The 24123-nt window shown below is 38.6% G+C and overlaps 1 protein-coding gene across 2 annotated transcripts in view; it reads right to left on the bottom strand.

The window, feature by feature from the left end:
- Nucleotides 1–2966: 2966 nt before the first annotated feature.
- apbb1ip (amyloid beta (A4) precursor protein-binding, family B, member 1 interacting protein) overlaps nucleotides 2967–24123 on the bottom strand; it is a 28277-nt gene continuing 7120 nt past the window's right edge. For both annotated transcript variants that reach the window (XM_034108765.2, XM_034108766.2), the window contains exons 3-14: nucleotides 23259–23346; nucleotides 21548–21834; nucleotides 19868–19945; nucleotides 17180–17339; nucleotides 13234–13355; nucleotides 8869–8943; nucleotides 8631–8774; nucleotides 8195–8305; nucleotides 4535–4633; nucleotides 4315–4438; nucleotides 4128–4189; nucleotides 2967–3805 (exon numbers count right to left, since the gene is read on the bottom strand). In XM_034108765.2, the coding sequence (XP_033964656.1) occupies nucleotides 3200–3805; nucleotides 4128–4189; nucleotides 4315–4438; nucleotides 4535–4633; nucleotides 8195–8305; nucleotides 8631–8774; nucleotides 8869–8943; nucleotides 13234–13355; nucleotides 17180–17339; nucleotides 19868–19945; nucleotides 21548–21834; nucleotides 23259–23346 (1956 nt within the window). In that variant the 3' untranslated portion in view covers nucleotides 2967–3199. The remainder of the gene's footprint in view (nucleotides 3806–4127; nucleotides 4190–4314; nucleotides 4439–4534; nucleotides 4634–8194; nucleotides 8306–8630; nucleotides 8775–8868; nucleotides 8944–13233; nucleotides 13356–17179; nucleotides 17340–19867; nucleotides 19946–21547; nucleotides 21835–23258; nucleotides 23347–24123) is intronic.

Below are 24123 nucleotides of genomic sequence, written 5' to 3'. Positions count from 1 at the left end.
GAGGCTGTCCTGTTGCTTTTTTAAGGATCTAGGTTTACATACAGATTAACTTTTCACCTTAAACACATAAAGCAAGCACACACCAGAGCTGCACAATGAAAACTAGGTCCATTGCTTTTTATATTTCCCAAAATATAACAGAAAAGAGACTTGGTTATTCATTCCAGTAAAACATGTTGTTCATGAATGCTTATGCCAGGTTTTTATTTCGCTTTTTTAAATCATTTTAACCCTTGTGTTGCGTTCAAAAGCTGTTACCGTTCATGGTGTTTGCGCGGGTATTTTGATCCATAATATCTCAGTCCAAAACACACACCAAAAATGTCTATCATCTAATATTGTTTTAACTACATCATAACTAACTTATAATGCATTCATAACCGTACAATCCTGTTGTAATTTAATGTTATGGCCCAAAACACATTATACCACATATTGCACACGTGTATGTGTGTTCAAGTGTTAGTGTACATATTCTTTGAGAAAGGTCGAGTCCCCGAGGGAGTGGAGAGCAGGTGCATGTTGTGAAAAATTGTTACAGTTGATGAAGGGGGTGCGGCTGGGGTGTCTAAAGTCAAAGATGAATCTTGATTTGGCCAAATTTGACTGAGTCACCCAAAAACAATTATGCTGGGTCATCCCAGACCCGAACACCAAATGATACACTTTTTTTTTTCCGAGACCTTCAGACTTGGCAAAAATGGTCAAAATCTGTTTTGTATGTTTGTTTGTATGTGGATATCATGAAGCCTTGTTCCGATTAATAAAAACTAGAACGTAGTTATAACTTGAAACGGGTCACGGGAGACCCGAACACAACATAAGGGTTAAACTATTAATGTTTTACAGAGATAAGGAAAAGTGTTTTATAATATTTACAGCCCTCCATTCAAACGTGACATATGTACACTTCCATAAAACTGTCTCATTGCAGTCCGATACATTATTATATCCATTACATCACCTTTAACAACCTTATTCGGTTCAAAAGTGACCGAATGACTTTTATTTTAATCATAAATATTGTGTTTTTCATCCAATTGCCTCAATACCTTATGTTATCCTCCACACTAGGCCTCTGAACATATACACTTGCATTGAATTTTGAGTGATTTATTCAACAGTGAAACACCCTTGATGTTTTCGGTCAGATTTGACCGCCATAGAAAATGAATGAGTATGAGTGTATTATGTTCATCCTGCAGATGGAAAACATCTATACACGCGCAAGCGCGTTACGGGAACCTCTCCCTTTCTCGCGCTGTATGATACAATGTATCATATCATGGGTATCGTTTGAAATGTATCGATTCCGGTTCTCGATTCCGGTTCTTATCGATTCCCCGTTTCGATTCCAAAATTGTAAAAGAAAGAGGTCAAACGTTTAGATAACAAAAATATCTTTATTCTTTTAAGCTTTAACTGACATTTTTACAAATAAAAAACATACATGCAATACAAATGTATTGCACAATATCTGTGCTTTACTTTAAATGAGCTATGCCTGTGGTAAGCTATTAACAGGCATTACACTGTGCCTTGTCTTTTTCTTTTTTTAGTGTAGTGGAGCCTCACTTTAGAGCGCTTACCACGATCCATCTTTGGTGTTATGAAGTGACTGAGCGCGCAAACTGTCTACGGGAGGGCGGGGGGAGCCTCGCAGCGGCGCAACTGTGGACCTCTGTCGCCTGTCAGCGCAACTTAGCCTACATGATGCCGTTTAAAAAAATTAAGGGCGGTGCCGGCCGTCAGCCGGCCCGCTGACAACCGGCCGTTCTGTGATTCTCCAGAACACACAGATGGCCAGTCCGCCCTTACCCTGTATTCCACCGGGTCACCGTGGCGCAGACGGACCCGGTGGAATACAGGGTCTACCGCGTTTAGGAACCGTTAAGCAGAACCGAAATTGGGTATTTTGTGTGGGTACCCGGTACCCGGCATTTTCTTATCGGGTCTCATCTGGTACCGAGTTTCGGTTCCCAACCCTACCTTCTCACAGGTGCGAGCTCTGTGTCCCTCGAGAAACACAACACTCTCACTTTCTCGCGCTAAATGTGCCTCCCTTCTGTCTCTCAAGCAGTTATAGTTGTGCCTTGCTCACATTTGACTAATTGAAACAATGAGCAGGCGACCGATTAAGTTATTTTCTGTACGAGGGGCTCTGGACACATTTTTGAACCAGATGAAGAGGAGATAGAGGAAGATGTCTCAGAAATGGAAGACAACAGCGATCCAGACTATGAGCCTACAACAGACTAGGGAGAGGCCCCTGAGATCGAGGCCCCTGAGGGAGAGGAGCCTGAGGTGACATTACACAATTTTGCATTGCCAACCATGTGCGTGAACACACGTGAGCACACGCACACACACGTTCTGTTATGGTATATTTCTCTTTCAATAAATGTTCATTGAAGAGACCGAGGGGTAGACTTAGGACCAGGTGGAGGGATTATATCTCTTCGCTGGCCTGGGAGCGCCTTGGGATCCCCCAGTCAGAGCTGGTTGATGTCGCCAGGGAAAAGAAAGTTTGGGGCTCTCTGCTGGAACTGCTACCCCCGCGACCCGACCACGGATAAGCGGGAGAAGATGGATGGATGAAGAAAACAGTGTCTTATTTTATATTCATCACAGTGAATGCTGAACTTGATGGGCCCACCGGTGGGTCTGGACCATGACATGAAACACTGGCTTGCTTGTATCAAATCAATACATCCCATACATCATTGGAACGGGAAGAATCTTAGCTACAACACTAACTAAATCATTTCCATCTCCAGTGAACTACATGGTACATGGTAGTAGTACATACTACTACATGGCAAGCATTTTTATAATATACAGTAATGGTGTCATTCTGTTTGTCATCCCTTGATTCTACTTGATTTGACTGTTCAAATGAGATGTCAACCATCAAAATTGGATAAGGGGTTCCAGAGATATCACTGAGAAGGGTTACAAAAAAATTACTTGTTTTTAACAGATGATTCTTTAATAATTCTGACAACAGATTTCATCATGTCTACCTGCAGCAAAAATGACTTTGACAGGTTTTACATAAAACATTTTTTAATCTCTTCTTAAGAATATTTACACTTTTACTTAATTCATGCATGATTATGTCTAGGATAAGTTGTTAGAATGGGTGTAAAGTCCATATTGATCTCCCCTGGCTTCATGTTGGAGAAGTACACAGTTTTTTTTAACGCTTCTTGTTCATGGCCAGCATCAGTTCTGACATGAAGTCTCCACCTCCTCCTGCTCCTCCCTGCAGTGATGGAGTATTCCTCTTTGGCGGAGCAGGCGGTACCTTCCTCACTGAGCCGGAAGGGCGCACCGGGGCTCTTGGGGCAGCAGGTGGAGGGGGAGGGGGAGGTGGAGGGGGTGCTCCAGCTCCAGTGAACATTGGTGGAGGCGGAGGTAAACACCCTGGATCTGGCGGTGGAGGAGGCAGGTCCATACTCATTGGGGGAGGCGGTGGTGGTAGGGAGTTCATCGGAGGAGGAGGAGGAGGAGGCAGGGAACCAAAGCCAGTGGATCGAGGAGGGGGTGGGAGGAAGTCGGGCGGGGCCTCCGAGGCATCATCCATGGGTGGCCCCAACGGTGGAGGAGGAAGGCCTCTCATTGCAGGTGGAGGTGGGGGGAAGTTGGTGGGCAGGTGCCGCTGGGGGAGGGCTGGTTTTGAGGAACTCTTGGGAGCCAAAGGAGGTGGAGAAGGTCGGACTGGTTCTGGAGGTGGTGGGGGAAGGAAATTGGCCATAGGAGGCGGGGGTGGGGGTGGGGGTGGGGGTGGGACATTTCCGAAGTCCTGAGAAGAGAGAACACAACAATGTCAAGATAAAAAAATGTAAGACAATAAAAATAGTGCAAGCTCGGGTGTTAAATAGTCTTATGGCCTGTAGGATGAAACTGTCCCTGAGTCTGCAGTACCACCTGCCAGACAGAAATGGTGCCATATCATACATTTAAAGGAGAAAAACATATAATTATATCGTTTATAACAAAGACCTTTTAACAAAGACTAGCATATGTAACCTATCAGAGCTCAAACTGTCTCACCATTTTCCAACATTTTATAAGCTAATCAATATTTATCAAGGGATAAATTGATAACAAAAATAAAACTGTACCTTGGTAACAGGTCCTGGTGGGAGCGTGGGAACATGACCGTTGGCCTGGCTGGGTGATTTAGCTGGCAGAGAAGGAGAAACGCCATGAGTAAAAATGGTGTACAGGCAACATTTCTAACTAATATAACTACACGTGGGTTGTTTCCCATCAGTGAAACACTCGGTAGGACAGTGTGTGCGGTGCTACCTCTGATGGTGGGTGAGGGTGTTGATGGGTTGGAGCTGGATGGAGTGCTGCAGTTTGTCCAAGCAGAGCCGACAGCTGCCTTCCTCTCTGCGGTTTTATAGTTTTCATACAGCGACTTACCATACTGGAACGGCAAGACACAAACCACAGAGCATGAGTTTTAGTCCAATAGAGAAGATAAAATGTTCCAATCATAAAATGGAAAGGTGTTAAAGTGTACCTTTGCAATCCGTATTCCGGTTACCCAAAGGTTCATTGCATTTTCATCATCGCAGCAGAGGTACTTAATGTACTGAGACTCTTTTTGGATCTGAGGGTGCTGTGGAGACAAATACAAGATAAACAGGTTATTTTATAATTTGTTACCATCTTTTATAGGCATGGGACGATAACAGAATTTCATGTCACCATTAAATATACGAGATTCACGATATTGTCTGGAAATATTATGCTTAAAACTCTTAATCTGTCCATAACAATACTGCAATGACTTGACATTGCATTTACATTTATTTGTATCTAATCCCTTTAGGACTTTTAAATGTCAAAAAACACAACATAATGTAATAATAAATCATATGATCTATCTATGTAAATAAATGAAATACATTAGCATAATTTCTTACATGATTCAGCCAGTATTTTTATAATTCAGGCAGTGAGTGTTTCTGACATAATCAATGGCTTATCATTTGACTCTTGAGGGAAATGAAGGTAAAATAATGTTACACACAACTTCACTGAACCCAAATAAACCTGCTTTTATCTCACATTTAATTTGCAATAAGCTGATTTTGCAGTATTTGACCAAAACACGACATATGGTCTGTGACCTAATTTCAAGCTGTTGTCCACTACTACAAAAAAACACACAGGAAAAAAGCCTTAGACTCTGCCTAAAAACCTTTACTAAAGTTTTTGATTTAATAATTCAGCATTGCACTTCTATATCATTTGTATTTAAATGCTGCAGAAGTTTTTCATACCATGAACCCAAGTCCTTTTCAAAACCTGGACACAACATTACCCACAATGCAACTCAAGCACGAACAACACTAACAGAATCAGGTGTGTTGTGCTAAAAGCGGCTAATGGACACTCGAGTCACCAGCGTAATTTATTTTCATCTACACCCCAAGATTTTTTCATTTTCAACCTAAACAATGATGATGATGATGATGACAATGCTGACTCAAGTGACATCACTTGTTTCTGGTGCCCCGTGGACTCGCTTCCTTTTGTTCTCTCCTCTCCTCTTACCAATTAACTGTGTTGTTAAAATAAAGATTGTCCTATATTTTGTACAAAGCTGCCTCTGTATTTATTGGAAGGTTCTGATAAAGTGGTAGTGTTTCCTGCCACACCTGAGCGAATCCAACATATATTACACGACATTTTTGTGTAAAAACTTTGGAGTTCGCTTTTAAAAAGGTACCACAAGGGGGCAGAGTGAGTCTAGTATCAGAGTGTAAATTGCCTAATCCAGTTAAATGGATGCTATATTTTTTTGTTCATGTTCTATGGCAGCGGTTCCCAACCTGTGGGCCGCAGCACCCTAGTGGTCCGCAAAGGCATTGCAAGTGGGCCGCTAAATAATTGTTATTTGTATTAGTATTTTTTGTAATTATTTTTTTTGTACAGGCTAATAACATAACAATAACATATAGGAGATGACATTCCCATCTCAGACAAAAACAAAACAAAAATAGAATAAATAAAGATACAGTCAGTAGGATCACTTCAACATTTCACAACCAAAAATAGGTTGACAACCAAATACCACCAAAAACACATCGCAAGCATATTGTTCCTTTAATCCCACTCTTCGTTAGAGCTAATTATTTCCAATTTCATGGCGTGTTGAGCCACCCTTTGATTTTTTCTGGCAATAATTTTTTTCAAAATAAATTGTATTTTTAATCTGCTCTTCAAACACCTTAAATTAAGATTACTACTTGATTGACTTTTAAAAATATGTATTTAAGCCAGGAGAATAGTTGTATTTATTAACTGTGTGTCTTCATCTAAAAGCCCAAATAAAATATTAAAGGGTGTAAATGTAAATTATGATTTGTGTGGAAACATTTTGATTATTAAGATTTGTTTTTCTTTTAACCTCTTTTCCTTTCTTCTTTTCCCTTGACAGCAGTCTGTTCTACTGGATTTACAACATGTCCAATGTTCTGAATTGACCAATCAGAACTTTATTTAGCCTCTGTATTGTTTATGGTTGAATGTGGGCGCGAAAAAAAATGTGATTCTTAAGTGGGCCCTGAGTTGAAAAAGGTTGGGAACCGCTGTTCTGGAATAGTCCAGTTAGCATTGTTGAACATGAGCAGATTAGAAAAATACATTATAATCCTGCAGCCAAATGTGTGCTATTAGGTATATCCTGTTTGATTTATGTTGTATGAGATATTTAATGCACAAATAATTGTAATTGTTTGATTTATGCCAGTAAGTGCATACCAGATAGTTGCAGTAGAGTGCACACTGTATGGGTGTCATTAATCTCAGTCAACTGTTTTCCCCTAAAGAGGTTATATCCTGATATCAGTTCTATACATAATGGGCATGGTGTTAGGGCATGGTGTTAGAGATCACCTCAGGCCGCTCCTAAAACAGCAAAATAACGAAGACAAACTGTTTTGCTCTTCCTTGAATTGCTGCAGTTTTGAGCAGCCAGCCGGGCAATCTGTCAATACACACCTTAATTAAACATTTTGGCAGGCGAAAAACAGCTTCAGCTATTACTGTATCATTTTTTTACCATCTACCACATCTAAAGAAGCTTTAAAAAGTTGTACTTCATGATTCCTAAGCAACAATCAACCATATGAAACCTGGCTTGCCCTCCAAAATGTTACTACGACAGGTCGTTTTCCTCTGCAGCTGCTCCTTCAGCTCAATCCTTGAAAACTTTTGCTCATGGGTAATTCAGTTTCATGCCTCTCCAAGCTCTTTTTGCTCGGATCCTCAACAACTAGTGTATGGTATCTGCTGATTCTAGTTTTTCCCTGAGAAGATAGGAGGAAGATAATAAAAGTAGACTTTCACTTCCCTTTAAAACGCACTACCATCTTGTTCTGGATTTTTTCATGTTAGTCAGCATTTCTTGGTCTTGAATAAGTACCGTGAGTACCTCCCATTACAGTTTTTTAATTAAATGCATGGGGCTTTCACAGTAACTACATTTAGAGAAATATTAGGAACTGCTTAAGCGGTCATCTTTCTTTCTCGCCACTTTCAGCTAAGTTGGATAAAAGCGTCTCCTTTCACTTCTTCAAATGAAACTATTTATTGCATTTCTCGTTTTCAGCCAAGTAAGCAGCTGTAGCTGACCAAATACTCAGAAACTGTGGTACATTAAGCAATTCTGCATTGATACAGACAGACAGACAGACAGACATACCGACACTAGCCTTTAGATATCCCTTATAGTCTACAAAGGAAAATTCCTTTTGCTCAGGTCAGTATCATACTAACAGACAATACAATTCATCCATACAAGTTGACTCCCCAGTACAGATCGTGATTCTAAAGACTGGATTATTATTTCCATTATCTAAAGTGTGATATAGGCCTCATAACACCTACTACTTCAACAGCAAAACTGACAGGGCATAAAGAACGTTGGTGTTCTCGGTGTAGGGGAAGCTACAGCATGTTGTGAAAAGGGTGTGAGCGTAGACCTTTTATTCTAAATGTGACCACAAAATAAACATCATGCTGCATTGAAGAAGACTTGTAGCAGATTGAGACCATAAATAAAGTGAGAAGTAGGTTCATTTTTCTCATAGACTTCTATAAAGATTTGTTATACCATTTGTTGCTACCAGCTGGATATTAGAAATAATGGAGCAATGTTAAGTTAACTTACCTTCAGAAAAAAGCAGCAGTCAGTTGGGGCTTTGTATTTGCCCTTAAAGTCTTTACCGTAGTAGACATTTACATTGTCAAACTGGACAAAGCAGACCAGGTCACGGGATGACTGAAAAAGAGATAATGGTTCATATTAGACATTGTCTTCATTTGTCGTTTATTTGTTTGACTTTTGAATTGATCATCTACTAGAATTATACATTCAACAATGCATGAACGAAGAATGTGGTTAATAAAGCAGAAAGACTACTCAAGGACTTTACAGGCCCAGATAAACTAACCTTATATATTTAATAAGGTTTCAGTTGACACAAATATTTCTATATCATCTTTCACTAGTTGCTTGAGTCTTGAATATATGCAAGATTATTAGCTGCTGGATGTGTGATTTGATTCTGGTCTGCCACACAAAATGTCCCCTTATGACCCCTGACCTTGGTTTTCCCTTTGGGCACATAATAAATTCCCGAGGCCCTCAGTTGGAAGAGCTTTGGTTTCCAGGACTTCTTGCCGTCGTCTTTGAGGTGCATCACCCCCTCAAGATCAGGCACAATGATGGAAGTCCCGCAGAAGTTTTCCTGCAGAGTTGAAGAAGGGATGAAAGGGGTCAATGTGAGGAGCGAAATGCAATATTTCACTTATGTTTGTGTGCTTATTTATGAGTCTGTTTACCTGGATTAGTAACTCCTTGTCTTGGTCTTTCATGTCTTTGAGAGATTTCTTATCCTTCTTCCATAGATAAAAGTTCTGCAGGAATAAAGCATTAAAAGAGAATTACTGAATGTCCTCATATTGCCTTTAGCATACCAGCAGGTTTACATTTGTGAAATGCCTCAACAACTAGAGGTATTGACATGTAGGTTATTGAAAAACTCTACTTTGTGTTAAGCAGCTGTTACCATTCAAACACTGCAAACTTAACATGTTACCAATATACATGCTAAACAATCATCAGGAGGTTAGCGTTGTCATTTGAACATGTTAGCATGCTCACATTAGCACTTAGCTTAAAGCAGTGCTGTGCCTTAACACCCGCTCTACCAGATGAGCTACTGGGGTGTCACAAACTATTTTAAACATTATAATTATTTCAAAGAACATTTTTCCTATTAAATATCAGAACAAAAATGTTGGCTACGGGCATCTTAAATATTTATTTTAGTTTTCTAAAACCCTACACTTTGTCCCTGTGTGACTGGGCTTATTTGATTTTGTATCATTGTCTCTTCATATTGTTGCATTGTGGCAAGTGAAAGCCCAAAAAGGAATTCTATTTTAGTAGTTCTGGTAAAAAGTTGAAATTGTATACTGATGCAACCCAGTCTCACGGAATTTCGTGTTCACCAACACGATTTTTAATCTATTGATTCGTGTTCACCAACACGATTTGCCCCTTTTTTTCGTGTTGCACAGCACGATTTTAAAAGCAATGTATTTCTACTGCCTGCAGCACGTCTTTTTCTCCGGTCGGGTCGAGGAAGACCGGAAGCTATGTGGTTCATGTTCTTACTCAATATCAAGCCACAGTTATTGCTTTTATTTGAAATCGTATAATGTTGCCGTCTGTGAGGAAAATAAATGGGGCTCAGAGCCTCAGGATACTGAAATCTGTATTTTTTAAATATTTCTTTCCTTCTAATTTGTTATTCTTTTCAAAATAACACACTGTTATTTACTCACCAATAACACTCAATTATCCTTGCTTTTATTTATTGGTTTAATTCCATAATCTCGGGCTTTTTTGGCGTCCGTCAGGAACTGAATTTCAAAATAAAAATAACCGGAAACAGACGTAGGCATTTCGAGCGATTACCCAAGATCCTTAGCTATTTTTAAGTTTTAAGCTCGCTTATTGGATGTTTTAGCCGCAATGCATGCTGGGATTTGGTGTTTATATGATATGAAATCCGGAAAACATTTTAAAAGAATAAAATAATACTTAATTCCGAGTGTTCTTGCTTTTCTCTTTGAAAGTCATCACATAACGGCATTGTAATACACGGTTCGGCTGCATTGTATATTACAGATCTGCCGTAGTTCTTTATTTAGAGAGCCCTGATGAGAAGACCTTTGGAAAAACTGAGAAAATGCCGCCGAAACTGAATACTTGACGTGGATCATAAATATATTCAACAATTAAACAACATCTTCAATTTCTCTTCACACAATACGTCTCCTTGCAGTATCAACACTAATTCGGCTGACTTTTACATTTGATCTAATTCACAGATAGGTTATATTTACACCATAACGGTGCACAGCTGATATAAAAGGACTGTAGTTTTTAAAGATATTACTGATTTTCTTTGAATGTAAGAATGTAAATACTGAGTCTGAAATAGTATAGCAATATGCTGTACAATTATGTGAAAGCATGAATAAAACGTGTCCTACACTAATAATACAAAGTTATTATGACTGTGTGTACCTTGTGTGCACCGCCTAGTGGTTAAAGCACGTTATTGAATTATTGTTTTTATGTGTTATAAATGATAATATAACACATAAAAACAATAATAAAATAAAAATATGAAGAGTACATACTTTCATAGGGGGAAAGTAGAAGGTCTGTGATAGAAATATAGAATATAAAAAATCAAGAAGATACTATAAGTGATCTCTACAATAAAACAGTTTAGTGCAGGATGTACAAAGATATGAATAGGAGGAGGTGCAAAACAGAAAAACGAATTAACCTTTATTTAAACATTAAATAACAGATTAAGGTCTTCTTTTAAATAAGAAAAAAACTTTGGGGGTATCTATCTACAGATAAATATTAAGCCTGACAAAGTACTTAACGTCTAATATATTGCTTTCCTGCAATGTTAACTATGTTGAAGCACTTATTTTAACTGATATTATACATATGAATTATACTCTTATGTATGTAGATAGAATAAGAAATGTGCAGAATATGAATATGTTTAATGGTGGAGGTACACACATATTGATGGATGTCTTGTAATGCACTGTTGAGGAACCTGTGACCCAAGTGTTTCATTCATTGCATAACTACACCGTAGTTGTGGATGATATGTCAATAAACCTTTGAAAATCTTGAAAGGGATGTGCAAAATAGCCATAATATACAGTCTTTAATTAACTATTAGTAGAGAATAACGAGTAATGAATATACTTTATTACCCATTCATGTCAATTGCAGATACATGTTTAGTCTTCTCAAGCACCAACTATCAAATATCTCTCCTGATTGTTGGCACTTGACAATCACCTTACCTGAATTTTACTCAGGTCACGTGTAACTAAAGTCTGATTTAAGGGTTGTTTATATTTCACATAATTAATCAGAATCTGCAAAGTAACTCAAATAAATGCAGTGGAGTAAAAATACCAGGTTAACCTCTGAATTGTCGTGGAGTAGAATTACAAAGTAACAATGAGCTGTCATGTGGGTATATATTAATGCTGCGCATTATGGACACAAGCGATTTTCACCCATTTATTAATTATATGTTTTACATTTGATAACACCAATGTGTTTAATACTGGCAACTTCTAATTGTGGGAAAAACGAAAACGTTCAGTAGAGACGTCCCATAGAACATTTTGCGAAACACAATAGCCAGCATGTGTAGTTCTGGGGGGGGCGTTCGATTACAGTTTTGGATAGTCTGGCGTGGTTTCGTTCCATTTCACACAGCTGTTTGACGCTCTGCGTAACCTTACGGGGACTGTAGTCCTAAACGATAGCTGGGGATTATGGGTAGTGTAGTGTCTTCGGCCATCCTAAACTCAGAAATGTTGACAATCGCAATGATGCTCGAAATGTCCCTTATAGGCCTACGTCTGTTTCCGGTTATTTTTATTTTGAAATTCAGTTCCCGACGGACGCCAAAAAAGCCCGAGATTATGGAATTAAACCAATAAATAAAAGCAAGGATAATTGTGTGTTATTGGTGAGTAAATAACAGTGTGTTATTTTGAAAAGAATAACGAATTAGAAGGAAAAAAATATTTAAAAATACAGATTTCCGTATTCTGAGGCTCTGAGCCCCATTTATTGTCTGAGCCCCATTTATTTTCCTCACAGACGGCAACAAAAGTCCGAAATTATACGATTTAAAATAAAAGCCAATCTGGTGCCACTAAATGTTTTTAAAGCTCGGTTGAATGCTAGTCAATCAGAAGCTATTGGTACCTGTTTATGTGGATAATTTTGTAAATGATGCTGTATGATGTCCTTTTGTTGTTCTGTTGATGCTTTTATGTTTCATGTGGAACTACTTGAACAGGTCTCCCTTGGAAAAGAGATCAATGATCTCAATGGGATTTTATCTGTATAAATAAAGGTTTGAAATGAAATGAAATGAAAGCAATAATTGTGGCTTGATATTGAGTAAGAACATGTTTTTATGAACCACACAGCTTCCGGTCTCCCACGACCCGACCGGAGAAAAAGACGTGCTGCAGGCAGTAGAAATACATTGCTTTTAAAATCGTGCTGTGCAACACGAAAAAAAGGGGCAAATCGTGTTGGTGAACACGAATCAATAGATTAAAAATCGTGTTGGTGAACACGAAATGCCGTGAGAATGGGTTGACTGATAGGGACCTACTAAAACAGTGTCCTTTTGTTAGAGGATGTGGAAGACATGATGGAGTACTTAAAAAATGAGAATATCTCACTATTTTCCACCAACTATTTGACTCAGCCAACAGACCGATTCCATTAAAAACAAAGGGTCCTATTATTTTAACAAACATGCCAAGATCTCCCTGTCATTTGCCTGATGCTGTTTAGTTTGATATATTACAGTGAGGGCATACATGTAAAGGGTCACCCTGCAAGGAAGAAAGACATATCATAATGTATCATAATCATATCATAATCAGTGAAAATAGCCAGATGCCTCTGAGCTGAAACAATGTTGAGATTTTCACAAACCAAGGCCAGGAAAAATGAACTAGCCAGTGTAGGAGTTTAGAGATATTACACGCACATCACTTCTAGTCACACTCACGCAGCATATTTTTAGAGAGGTATATAAAGATGCAGACAATAAGAAGACCAACCTGTGGGTTTTTGAAAACCTCATATTTTTCCCCTCGCTCCTGAAAGAGTACTTTGTTCTCGCTGTCTCTTGTCCATGCTAAGAGTGGCTCCACAAGGTTCTCATGGTCTTCAAACGTACGTTCTATCAATGAAAAAAGAAAAGTTAAATGTCAGCTAACTAGAATAGGTAGTATTCAGTTTGTCTAACATTGTTATTGGATAAAAGCGTCAGCTAAATGCAATGTAATGTAATGTAATGTTATGTGCTGGCAGCACATTTTGAATTCCTCTGGCAAGAGTTTGGATTTGTAGAAAAATCAAACAATCGTGGTGAACATTAGTTTGATCTAGGGTCCACTTATTTATTTACTTTTATACTGCCATTAGGGAGTGCTAAGGTCTGACATTTTTAAATTTAGAAAATAGTGTATCACAATGTAAATATACTACTATAACAATTGTTAGGTAGGCTTTGTTTTCGGAAATGTTTTGCCATATATAATACTGGTACTGCAAGAAGGCGAAGGAGCATTGTATGTGTATGAGCTTAGAGGTCCATTGTCTACTCTGCATCCATGGTACACAGACAAGTACTGCATTTCAAGTTTTTCTGAAGTATATATATATATATATATATATATATATGTACACAGACCATATAAACAGAGTTGAGAGTTTACTTTAATAAATATACATGCTTACTGCTCACCTCTGCAGTAAACACAGCGATTAAAAAAATGTTTTTCAGCACATACAACAACTAATGCTAATTCTCTGGAGACTGGAGATGTATCTTCTACGACGTCCATATCTCACGCTGTTATACAATACATTACTGTTTAAACCAGAATCGGCCTCGGCTTTAATCTCACATAATATCCTCTCTGTCCCCTCTTTTTAGTGTAGTGCTGTAAATCACTTCAAAACAAATACTTTACCATATGTACATATGGTAAAGTATTTGTTTTGAAGTGATTTACACTCTGTCACGAAATCTTGAAATCTGCAGGTTCATATTCAGTTTCACAGCTGTACAATTGTCTATTTCAAATGGGATGAATCAAGGAAGGGCTCAATAAAACGCAAACCTCCCCATCACGCTGGGAGCACTTTAAATGGCACTAAACCTCGAAAACACATTAAGGGCACTTCCCCCTCCCCCTCCCACTCCTCCTGTCTGCCCACCCACACACACTGAGTGCCATAGATCTGCAGAATGCACTGGGCATTGACTGTAGTTCAGCCCTGCTCCCCAATTACAGGTTACCAGAGGTAGGCATTACATCAATTGCTGCCAGGGTTCCACTCTATAGTTTGACTATTACAGTCATTAAATGCATGGTGTGACTTTGCTTCTAGAGTGATTTATTTGGAGAAAAAAAATCCCTTTGAACTGCATTAACCACATGGTGCGTTTCAATACATGGGGAGCATATGGGTGGATTTAACAGTGAAGATTAGTTTGACGTGTTGTTGTTGAGCTCTTTGGGTGTTAATTAGACATGACCTGCCTTAGCATTCTGTCTGTAAAGATGAAAGGTTAGCACAAAAAGTATAATACTGAGAAAGCAACACACTCAGGAGTTTACAGGAATCTAAAAATAAACGTACTCTAACAGTTTCCATTGTCAAAGTGTCATACGGCCTTGTTAGTAAGAGATGACACAAGACCCCGTGCTCATGAGTCAAATCACTTGAATGGATGACATTCTTTAAATAAATTAAATTAAAGTCAGGAGCTCATTTAACCAAGGGCCATCATTTAGTTAAAAATAAACTGTGTAAGGGAAACAATCATTTCCTCATTTTCTGTGTACTGGCACAATATAAGATGTTTTTGCATGACGAAGCTGTAAGAAAACCAGAACGTGAGTTCCTGGTTTATGAACAGTAGTGGTTAGACTTCTTGTAACCAACTAATATAAATTGTGTGATTTAAAGTATAAGAACCTATCCATAAATAGTCTGGAAGGACTATTTCTGCGCAATATGCTTCGAGTCAAACAGATTTCTGTAAAGATATTTGCATCAAAATTTCAATTTGCTATCATTTGTCCACTTTAATATCTTACCCACATGACACACCTGGCCTCCTTCAAAGATAATTGACATGGACACTAGGTTGTTCTAAGCCAGTGTTTCTCAAACTTTTTCATACCAAGGACCACTTAACCAATAAAAAAACACTCGCGGACCACCTAACTCCACAAATATCCAAAAACACATGATTGTTTTAGAACAGATTACAAATTGCCTGAAAATGGTACAAACAAGTGGCAACATGTGTGATTAAGGTGTTGTGCTGGGCTATATCATGCAATTGAAAGTGAAACTTAAGCTCGCTCCATTGTGGAGATATTCCCGCGAGAGTGCGGAAAACTTTTATTTATTTATTTATTTCAAATGTGAAATTTTACCAATGGACTACTAGGGGGCGCTCACGGACCACCAGTGGTCCGCGGACCGCACTTTGAGAAGCACTGAATCTAAGCCAACCCAACGTACACATAGCCTCAGTAAATAGCCTTATAACATGCCGAATAAGTATAAACGCACTGCTGAAGATAGTCCTCAAAAATGCCCTTTTTACTCCTGTCGAAGTAACTTTTGCCTTATACTAGTGTCCAGCATTTCTTTTAAATTATTCATCCCCCTTTTTTTAATATAAAAAAGCATGCTGGGAAATGTTCTAATAGAATTTGATAGAACATTTTTATATTAAATCCAGGCTAATCCTTTAATTAAATCTCTTCACAGCTTAAGCTGCATATAGAATCACTTAAAAAGTAATATCAAGCTAAATAATATTGACATTCATTTCACTATTAACAGAGGTTAATGACTTTACCACCAGTAACTCATCAAAACAATTTCGGGAAGGTGTAAAATGACTCCCCATTCGATTCGTTCTTTATGTATTATCTCCGTAACAATCTGATGAGGATGTTATAAAACAGAGAAAACAGATGGTAATGAGTGAAGTCCGGCAGCTCAATTAGATACAGCACAGACAGCTCAGATGGAGGATTGAGATCATAAGGCTTCAATTTCCGAATGAGGATGACTGACAGTGTCCGATAAAGCAAATCAAACCCACCTGTCTACACTGTGTGTGTGTGTCTGTCTGTCTATCTGTCTGTCTGTCTGTCTGTCTGTCTGTCTGTCTGTCTGTGCGTGCGTGTGTGTGAAGGGAAGTAAGTGTAGGAAAGAGAGGAGGAGTGAGAGAAAGATGGATGTTTCATTGTGAGCTCACTGCAAAATGGCTGCCATCGTGCCAATAAAAACACAGTTTATCACCTGGACTGGAATGAAATATCGCACTCTGCATATTGTGTGCGCATGTGTGAGTGCATGCCTGTACTTGAAGTCTATTCATCTTATTTTTCCTGTTCCTTCTGTTTCTGTTGGTACATGTTCTGCCAAGCTCACTTCTATTTCTGCAATCACAACAAAGGTGTATCTGAAGTTTTTATTAAGGTTCCTTTTACTAACATTTTGGTGAAAACTGCTGCTGGAAATACACCAAAGTATTTGAATTTCTCCCCTGAAAATACTTTACCTGCCAGAGTGTTTAAAACAGCTAATATTTCTTAAATTGACCACAGATTGAACCACTATGGTATCAACTCGTGGCAACAAATCAATGGTGATTGTGGATGGATTTATCATTGGTCGTAAACCCTCCTTAGCTAAGTATGGGTTTCATTTCACATGTTTGAAAACTTAAAAATCTGTATGCTGATGACACACAGATGTATGGGTCTGCATCTTCGGATAAAACAGAGACCTACAGTAGTGATGCTATTTTAGATATGAGTGCCAAAATGTAAATTTTTTGAACATCTGCTAATTGCATAATGTGAAAGATGCTGCGCAGATTTGTATTGATTAATAGATTGATATCTTATTGAAATGCAGTCGTCAACCACATGGTACACTTTATTAGGTGGTATTGCAGTAGCTCACCAAGTTGCAGTTCAGGGTTGGTTTCACACAGGCTCCAGTCCACGTTACAGTCACAATGAGTTTTCTCAAACAGGTTGTCCAGAACTTCCCTCACGCTCTGCCTCTCATCCACCATCAGAGTCTTCGCGCTGCCGTCATTCATCAGCACCTTCACCACCAACTGTCAGAAAAAGTGGCTTGATAGTTAGAATACTATATCACATTTCTGCAAACATGAGTAATATAGGTTCATTTTTTTTAGGGCAGAGTGGGGTAAGTTGAGCAAATGGGTATTTATCCAGGCATTTATGCATATTTGTTGTCATGTGACCCGAAATTCAGGAAGCACCCATAATTACTATGTGGCTGTGGTGGATAAAAGCACATGGTAAAGTGGTAAATATGTTTTTTCCATAATAAACCATGTTTTACTTGTCAAAGTAAATGTTCAACATCTCAGGTAAAATTACTGTTATAACAAAGCAAATGTATCCAGGTCTGAAAATATGTATCATACATGTTGATTATTTAGCAAGGTGTAAAACCATGTGAATTATTTAGCTAAAGATAAGCATAAAGCACTAAGCTGGACAGTGTTTTTCCCAAAAAGTGGCTATGGGGAAAAGTGAGCCAGTGGTTCAACCTAACACTGAGGCACGAGGCACTGAAGTTAAGTCTCTGTAGTATAATATGTCCATGTAGTTTAACACAACTGTTTTTAGCTTGTAAACATTGTAGAAAAGCTATCATGCCAAGAGAGTACAAGACAAAGACTACGGAGATGGAGAGAGCCACCATTGATGGCAAGGGAGGAAAATCCATCAAGGCAGTGGCAAAAGACAGAAATATTGACAGGTCAACCCTGTGTAGATAAATAAAAAGGAAGGAGGAAAACAAAGTGAAAACAGTAGGGTACAGTGGAGCAGCAGAGGCAAGGAGGCAAGTTAAGCCACAAGACAACTTTTTGTTGTCATATATTCATGGCTCTTTGTGATAGATGCATGACTTTGATCGACAGAAGACATTGTGAAATAACGGCTCTTTTGTGATTTGAATTATATCTATTCTTGCTTAGAGGACAACATAAGTAAATTATTACATTTACATTGTTAATTAAAAGACAATAACATTCATTTATTAATAAGTCACATTCAAATAACTGTATTGGATATTTGAAATGTCTTAATCAATGTAACCTGTTGGCAACTGTTTCAAACAGTCAAATAGGAAGTGAAAACTTACAAGTGTCTTTCAGAGGAAGCCAAGACCATTTTGAGTGCATACACTAGGGTTCTTTTCATTATTTCAGGACAAAGTCGATAAAGTACACCAAACAACTTAATATTCCAGGTAAGCATAATTCGAAATATGACTAGCAATGTTTTTATTGCTTTTAATAGATGTTTTATTTAATTGCAGTTGTAGTTGAAATAGCATCAGTTAAGGAGAGTTGCAGGAAAATAGCTGGATTTGTGAGTTTTTGGTTCTGACATGACGATATCCCCTACTAGACAGATTGAAGTTAAAATGTCTTGTGGACAGCAGCAGGTGTTTAAAGTGTGATATCAAATGAAGCCTTGAAGTACATGCAGCTTGTTTATTATCCAGTTTAATTACAGGCAATTTCTGTTACTCTTTCCTCAGAGGGTTAGAGCAGCAGCATTTCTATCTCTCTGTTCTGTTGAACTTATTTGGCTTTTTAAGTAATTGCCTCCACATTTTATTTGTCCCTTTTTGCAGTGGGCTGAATTTAATTGTTCTCTGGAGCAGAGCAATGCTTTCCTCACAGGCTCATATGGCTTTGCACTTCCTCTCATCTGAAACAAATCCACATTTTGGAAGCTGAGAAGTTGAACAGAACCAAGGTCAGCCAGTCGCTTGGCGTGTGTCATAAGAAATGTGGGTTTCACAGATGTCATCACCATAGTATTTAGAGTGTTGGATCACATGGCTCGACCCTCCCTGCAATACAATATGGATTCAGCATGTAGTGGAATTAAATGTCACTGGATATCTGATTATTTTCCCTCTTACAGTACTTCCTCATGCAAGCCAGTTATCCGTGTCGAAAGCTTGTTTTATCTGAAACATAAAGGCCTCTGCCCACAGACGGTTGTTCTGAAACCACTGAGGCGCACCTTGCTTCTAACACCATTGGAACAGATGTTCCTGTGAAAGTGCACACTGCTCTGTTTCCTCAGCATCCACACACATATGGCAAAGTGGAAAAGCCGTTTTTACTGGTTTCTTGCTAGTTTCCTTCACTTGTTTCAAAGCATTTGTAATTATTAAAAAGAAACAGGCCATACATGCAGTCACAACCATATACATTGTAAGACTTCTCCAAACCACGAGGCAGTCATATCATCAATCATATCACATATGATGAAAGTGTTAGCCTATTTGCACATCTTGATATGAAGGTTTGCATGCAACACTACATGTCTGTTTTTTTGTTGACTGCTTTGAAGCTGAGTGTCCACATATCACCCAAAGAAGGGAAACAGTGCTGTCCTACAGGAAGTTAGCTACATGAAAGAAGCCATCCATCACTATGATTGATGGCCCTTCCAAAGGAAAGGAAAGAACCAAACTATCTTTGATCATTTTGTCTTAAAGTGATGTCCATGTAGCCGTAATTCATTCACCTTTTATGTTGCCAGTGGATGTAAGATCAGACGAGTACAGTACAGGGTTTAGCTTTCTTACCTTTTTTACTTTAGCTTCCTTGAGCTTCTCAAGAGCCAGCTTGATTTTGTCTGCTTTCATCTGCGCCTCGATTTCCTCCTAAATAGGACACAAATACATTACGTTATAATGCATGTTCATCCACTATGAGTTATTATCTAGTATAAGGGGTTATACACTATATATATTAGCATCATTGTGTTCAATCTACGCTACCATACTTTGGCAAACAACACAGAGAAATCATCTTTGATGTCGGAAACTGCACACAGACCAATAGCAAATATGCCTTGTGTATTGATTAGAAGATTGAAACCACTCTCATATATTTACAAAAAAATATGAAGCTACAGCAAGCAGTCTGTTAACTTGCATAACATTGTCTAGGGGGAAAACAGAAAGGCTGACTAATTTCAAAGGAAATAAACTCTGCCAGATCCTAAAAACGGATCAGATGCACATATTATTTTCCACTTTTCTTTACAGTGCGAGACAGGCAGGCTCTGCGCACATTACAATTGACCTTCTAAAGACACTTTTTCAAGTTAAGATTAAACCAACAAGCCAAAAACACATTGTGAGTTGGAGGTGATTGTATAGGCGCATTTTAATACCCTGAGACAGAGCCAGGTTAACCTTTTCCCTGTCTAAGATAAGGCGATAGCTTCAGCTTTATAAATGAAAGTGGAATTAAGATTCTCATCTAACTCTCGTGAGATAAGCCAAAAAGTGTGATTCGCATAATGTTGAGATATGCTATGAGAGGAAAACATTTTAATCTGGGTCGATCATTTTTGCGGATGTAGCACTTCAACTTCTGCACAGGAGGTGGAGTGTTTAATTTAATGGTTCATAACTTCATGTGTGAAATGTGCATTTAGAAATTTCATTTGAGACATTAGATCTAATCTACAAAATCTCCATTAGCAGGGATAGGATACTCTTTCCTTTGGCGTATAACTCCTGCCTACAGTGCCGTTTAAATGAACTTGCACACCTCTTCCTAACAATGACACATTCTCTGCCTCAGCACAGATGGTGATTTTACCTCAGAGGGATGAGGTAACAAGCCCTGCTAAAGCAATAAGCTCCAGTCTGGCTTCACCCTCCCACCAACACTACCACTCCCCTTCCCCAACTTTTCGTATATTGATCCTGTTCCTTTCCTGCTGCATGTGTTTGATCTGTTCCAGACAGACTCACGGCTGTTTCGCGTCACACGTCTCTGCAACTGTAACAGATGCCTCCATCCAGGAACAACTTTGCCATGATCTCACCGTCTCAACTGTTATAAGAGCAATACCACTCTTCCCAGTTCGACAAAGGCAAACATAAATCGCTAGAAAGGAATATGCTGGGAACTGGTGCAAGGTGTTTTTGTTGTAACAGTGTCTAGTCACGCACGGCTCAGGAAGTGAATCGGTAAATCAAGACACACCTCCAATTATAACAGAGATTATAGCATTATTGCTCTTGCTATTACATGTTAAGAGCTTAATAATGTGAAGAATGTTTCTTTTCTTTTTCAATATCTCCAGCTAGCAAGATGTGGCAGCCAGCATTTGTTTTCAAACTGTATCAACCAAACTCTCTTGGTTAAATCACTCACCTCTTAAATGTTGGATCAGTTCCAAGTAGTACAGAGGTCAAAAGGTAATTGCAGAGATGCTACTCTCATTTTACAAACTCTAGCTGACTCACCCTTGTAGGCTTTGTAGTCTGAGGAGGCGGTAAAGGGGAGGTGGTGGAGGAGGTGGGGGTGCTAACATTGCTGCTGGTGCTGATCGCTGGTGATGCTGGGGAAACGGGTGAGGAGGTAGGACGGGGGCTCAGGCCCTGAGGCGGGGGTGGCAGGTCAGGCGGGGGCGGTGATGGCTGTTTCAGACCTTGCATGTCTGCTGCAAGTTTCAGTTCTGTAGCATTCAGGTCCGCAACCAAATCCGCCATGAGCGCATCCAAATCGGTGTCTTCCAATTCATAGAGGGAGTCTGATGTTAGAAGAAAGTCTGATTATTTGTTAGGAACTGACCTAGGAACAGTATCCCATTTCAGTATATAGGCCTACAGTCATTCTACTGAATTTCCCCACAGGGATTAATAAAGGTCCATTTTGTCTAGATCTTATCTTAAAGGTGGGGTAGGTAAATTTGAGAAACCGGCTCGAGATACACTTTTTGTTATATTCTAGGGAATGCTCTGAACATCCCGATAGCAATGAATATCTTAAGTGCTTTGACAAAAAAATCCATAATGTCATCTGTGGAAGCCGTAGTAGGCTACTGTAAGTACTGTACCCGGCTAAAATAACTGGAAGGCCTACCTGCCTGTCAGCCTTCCATCTGTGCACACATTTATCTCGTGCCCTCATTGGTCATGTGCGCGTTCGTGTGTGTTGGAGGAGGGGCTCTGTAAGGAAGTGGCAGATTTTTTCCAGCTGTGTATTTTCAAATTCTGAAGCACTCGAGCTGGTTTCTCCAAAATTACCTACCCCACCTTTAATTCATTATTCATATAATTCATTTGTGTTACCTCTCTTTCAAAGTATTTGACCAGTGAGTGAACTTGGTAGCCCTAGTTCCTTTTTAGAAATGTCTTGAGCGTTTTCTTTAAACCGTAAGAGCTTTCATTTTTTTACAAGTTCTTCTTTTCTCTGTGTCATATTAAAATGTAATGTTCTACAGTACACCTTTCAAATGGTAATATTACTCTATGCAAATGTTAGGATTAAGAATACAGTGAGATATGTAACATACATTTGTGGTCGCTCGAAGTCGATTCTAATGACATTGGTGTTCAACTCCTGATTTGATCAATTCAAAATGACTTTTATGATACCTTAACCACCATCAGGTTAACATCTCAGTTGTCTTAATATTTGGGCAAGACAAAAAACCTGCTAAACTAATGGCTTTACCATCAGCCTCATTTGTGTTCAGTGCTTTTTAGCATATGCTAGCATGCTAAAACATTAGCATGTTGATCTTGTCATTGTGATAATATTAGCATGTTGATGATAGCATTTAGCTTAAAGCACAACTGAGAGCTACTAGCATCATGGTTATAAAGTTTTAGTCTTATTAAAAAAACATTTATTCTTTGATTGATTGTTTTTTAGTTTGATATATGAAGGTTTATAATCCTTGTAAAGTAGTTGAAAGGCTGATACAGACAAAAACACAATGCTAATGCCAGAGGCCAACACCGAATAATTAGCACCTACAGCAATCAAAATCTTTGTCTAAAATCACCTTTTAAACAGTAGCCAAATATACTACTTGTAGCAATCTCAATATTTTTTTAGTTGACTGAAACATTCAAAGTATATCCTGCCTGTGTATGTCATCGTGGAAAAGCTGAACACACAGCTCTTTGTAGTATTTCGACACACATGACAGACAAAATGCTAAGTCACCATTCAGGTCAGTGTAGCTCATGGAGTAGTTGGTTTCCTTGTTTGTGCTGCTGAGGGACGCAGGAGGTACAGTTTCCTGACCGAGACTCTGAAGGGAAGAATAAACAAGGCAGTGTGTTTATAAGAGAATGAATATATTATCTGTACAGACATAAGACCCCCAGAGGCCCACTGAGTTAATCCACAACACATTCTATAACATGAACTGTCACCAAACATCATGTAAGAAAGTATAGTGTTGTCTAATGTTACATCTGTTTTAAGTAGTACACATAACAGGACTTCTATGTGCTGTATTAAGCCCCCCTGGCAAAAATAGAAGTGATTTAAAATGACTGGTCGGTGGGAAAACAACATCAAAGTGCTCAGCAGGAATTTTCACAAAAAAATGTGTAATCTCTTACTGGCTGTTGCCATTTGACCTCCCCCAAAAGAGTGTGTAAGTTATGTCTGTTAGATGACTGCAAAGAGTGTTACCCCCTGTTGTGTCTGTGCTCGCCTGTCTAGAATGTCTCAGTGATCGATGGTGGGTTTAAGTGAGTTTGTCGTCTATCTCTAACAAAAAAAAGGCTATTTGAGGTAATGTCAAAGGATTAACGATGGGCAGTTCAGAGAATGTGATGTTGTGTTCAGTATGTGTTGCATGAGATATTTCCTTCAAAACCAAAAGCAAAAAAGGGATTATAATGCTTTATATTGACATTGAAGAAATCTTTGGAGATAAAGCTTTTCTATTGTAATAATAAGACTAGTATAAGGTATTTATTACTGTCTAAACAGCAATCATTTCAATAATAATATAACAGGAAGTTGTAGGAGGTAATCACGAGTCATGTAATAAATAATAAAATAGGTAACAAATAAA

This window comes from Pseudochaenichthys georgianus, chromosome 20 (genome assembly GCF_902827115.2).
Source record: "Pseudochaenichthys georgianus chromosome 20, fPseGeo1.2, whole genome shotgun sequence".
Lineage (NCBI taxonomy): Eukaryota > Metazoa > Chordata > Actinopteri > Perciformes > Channichthyidae > Pseudochaenichthys > Pseudochaenichthys georgianus.
Note: the sequence above shows the minus strand (reverse complement) of the source record. Positions and strands in the feature narration are given on the sequence as shown.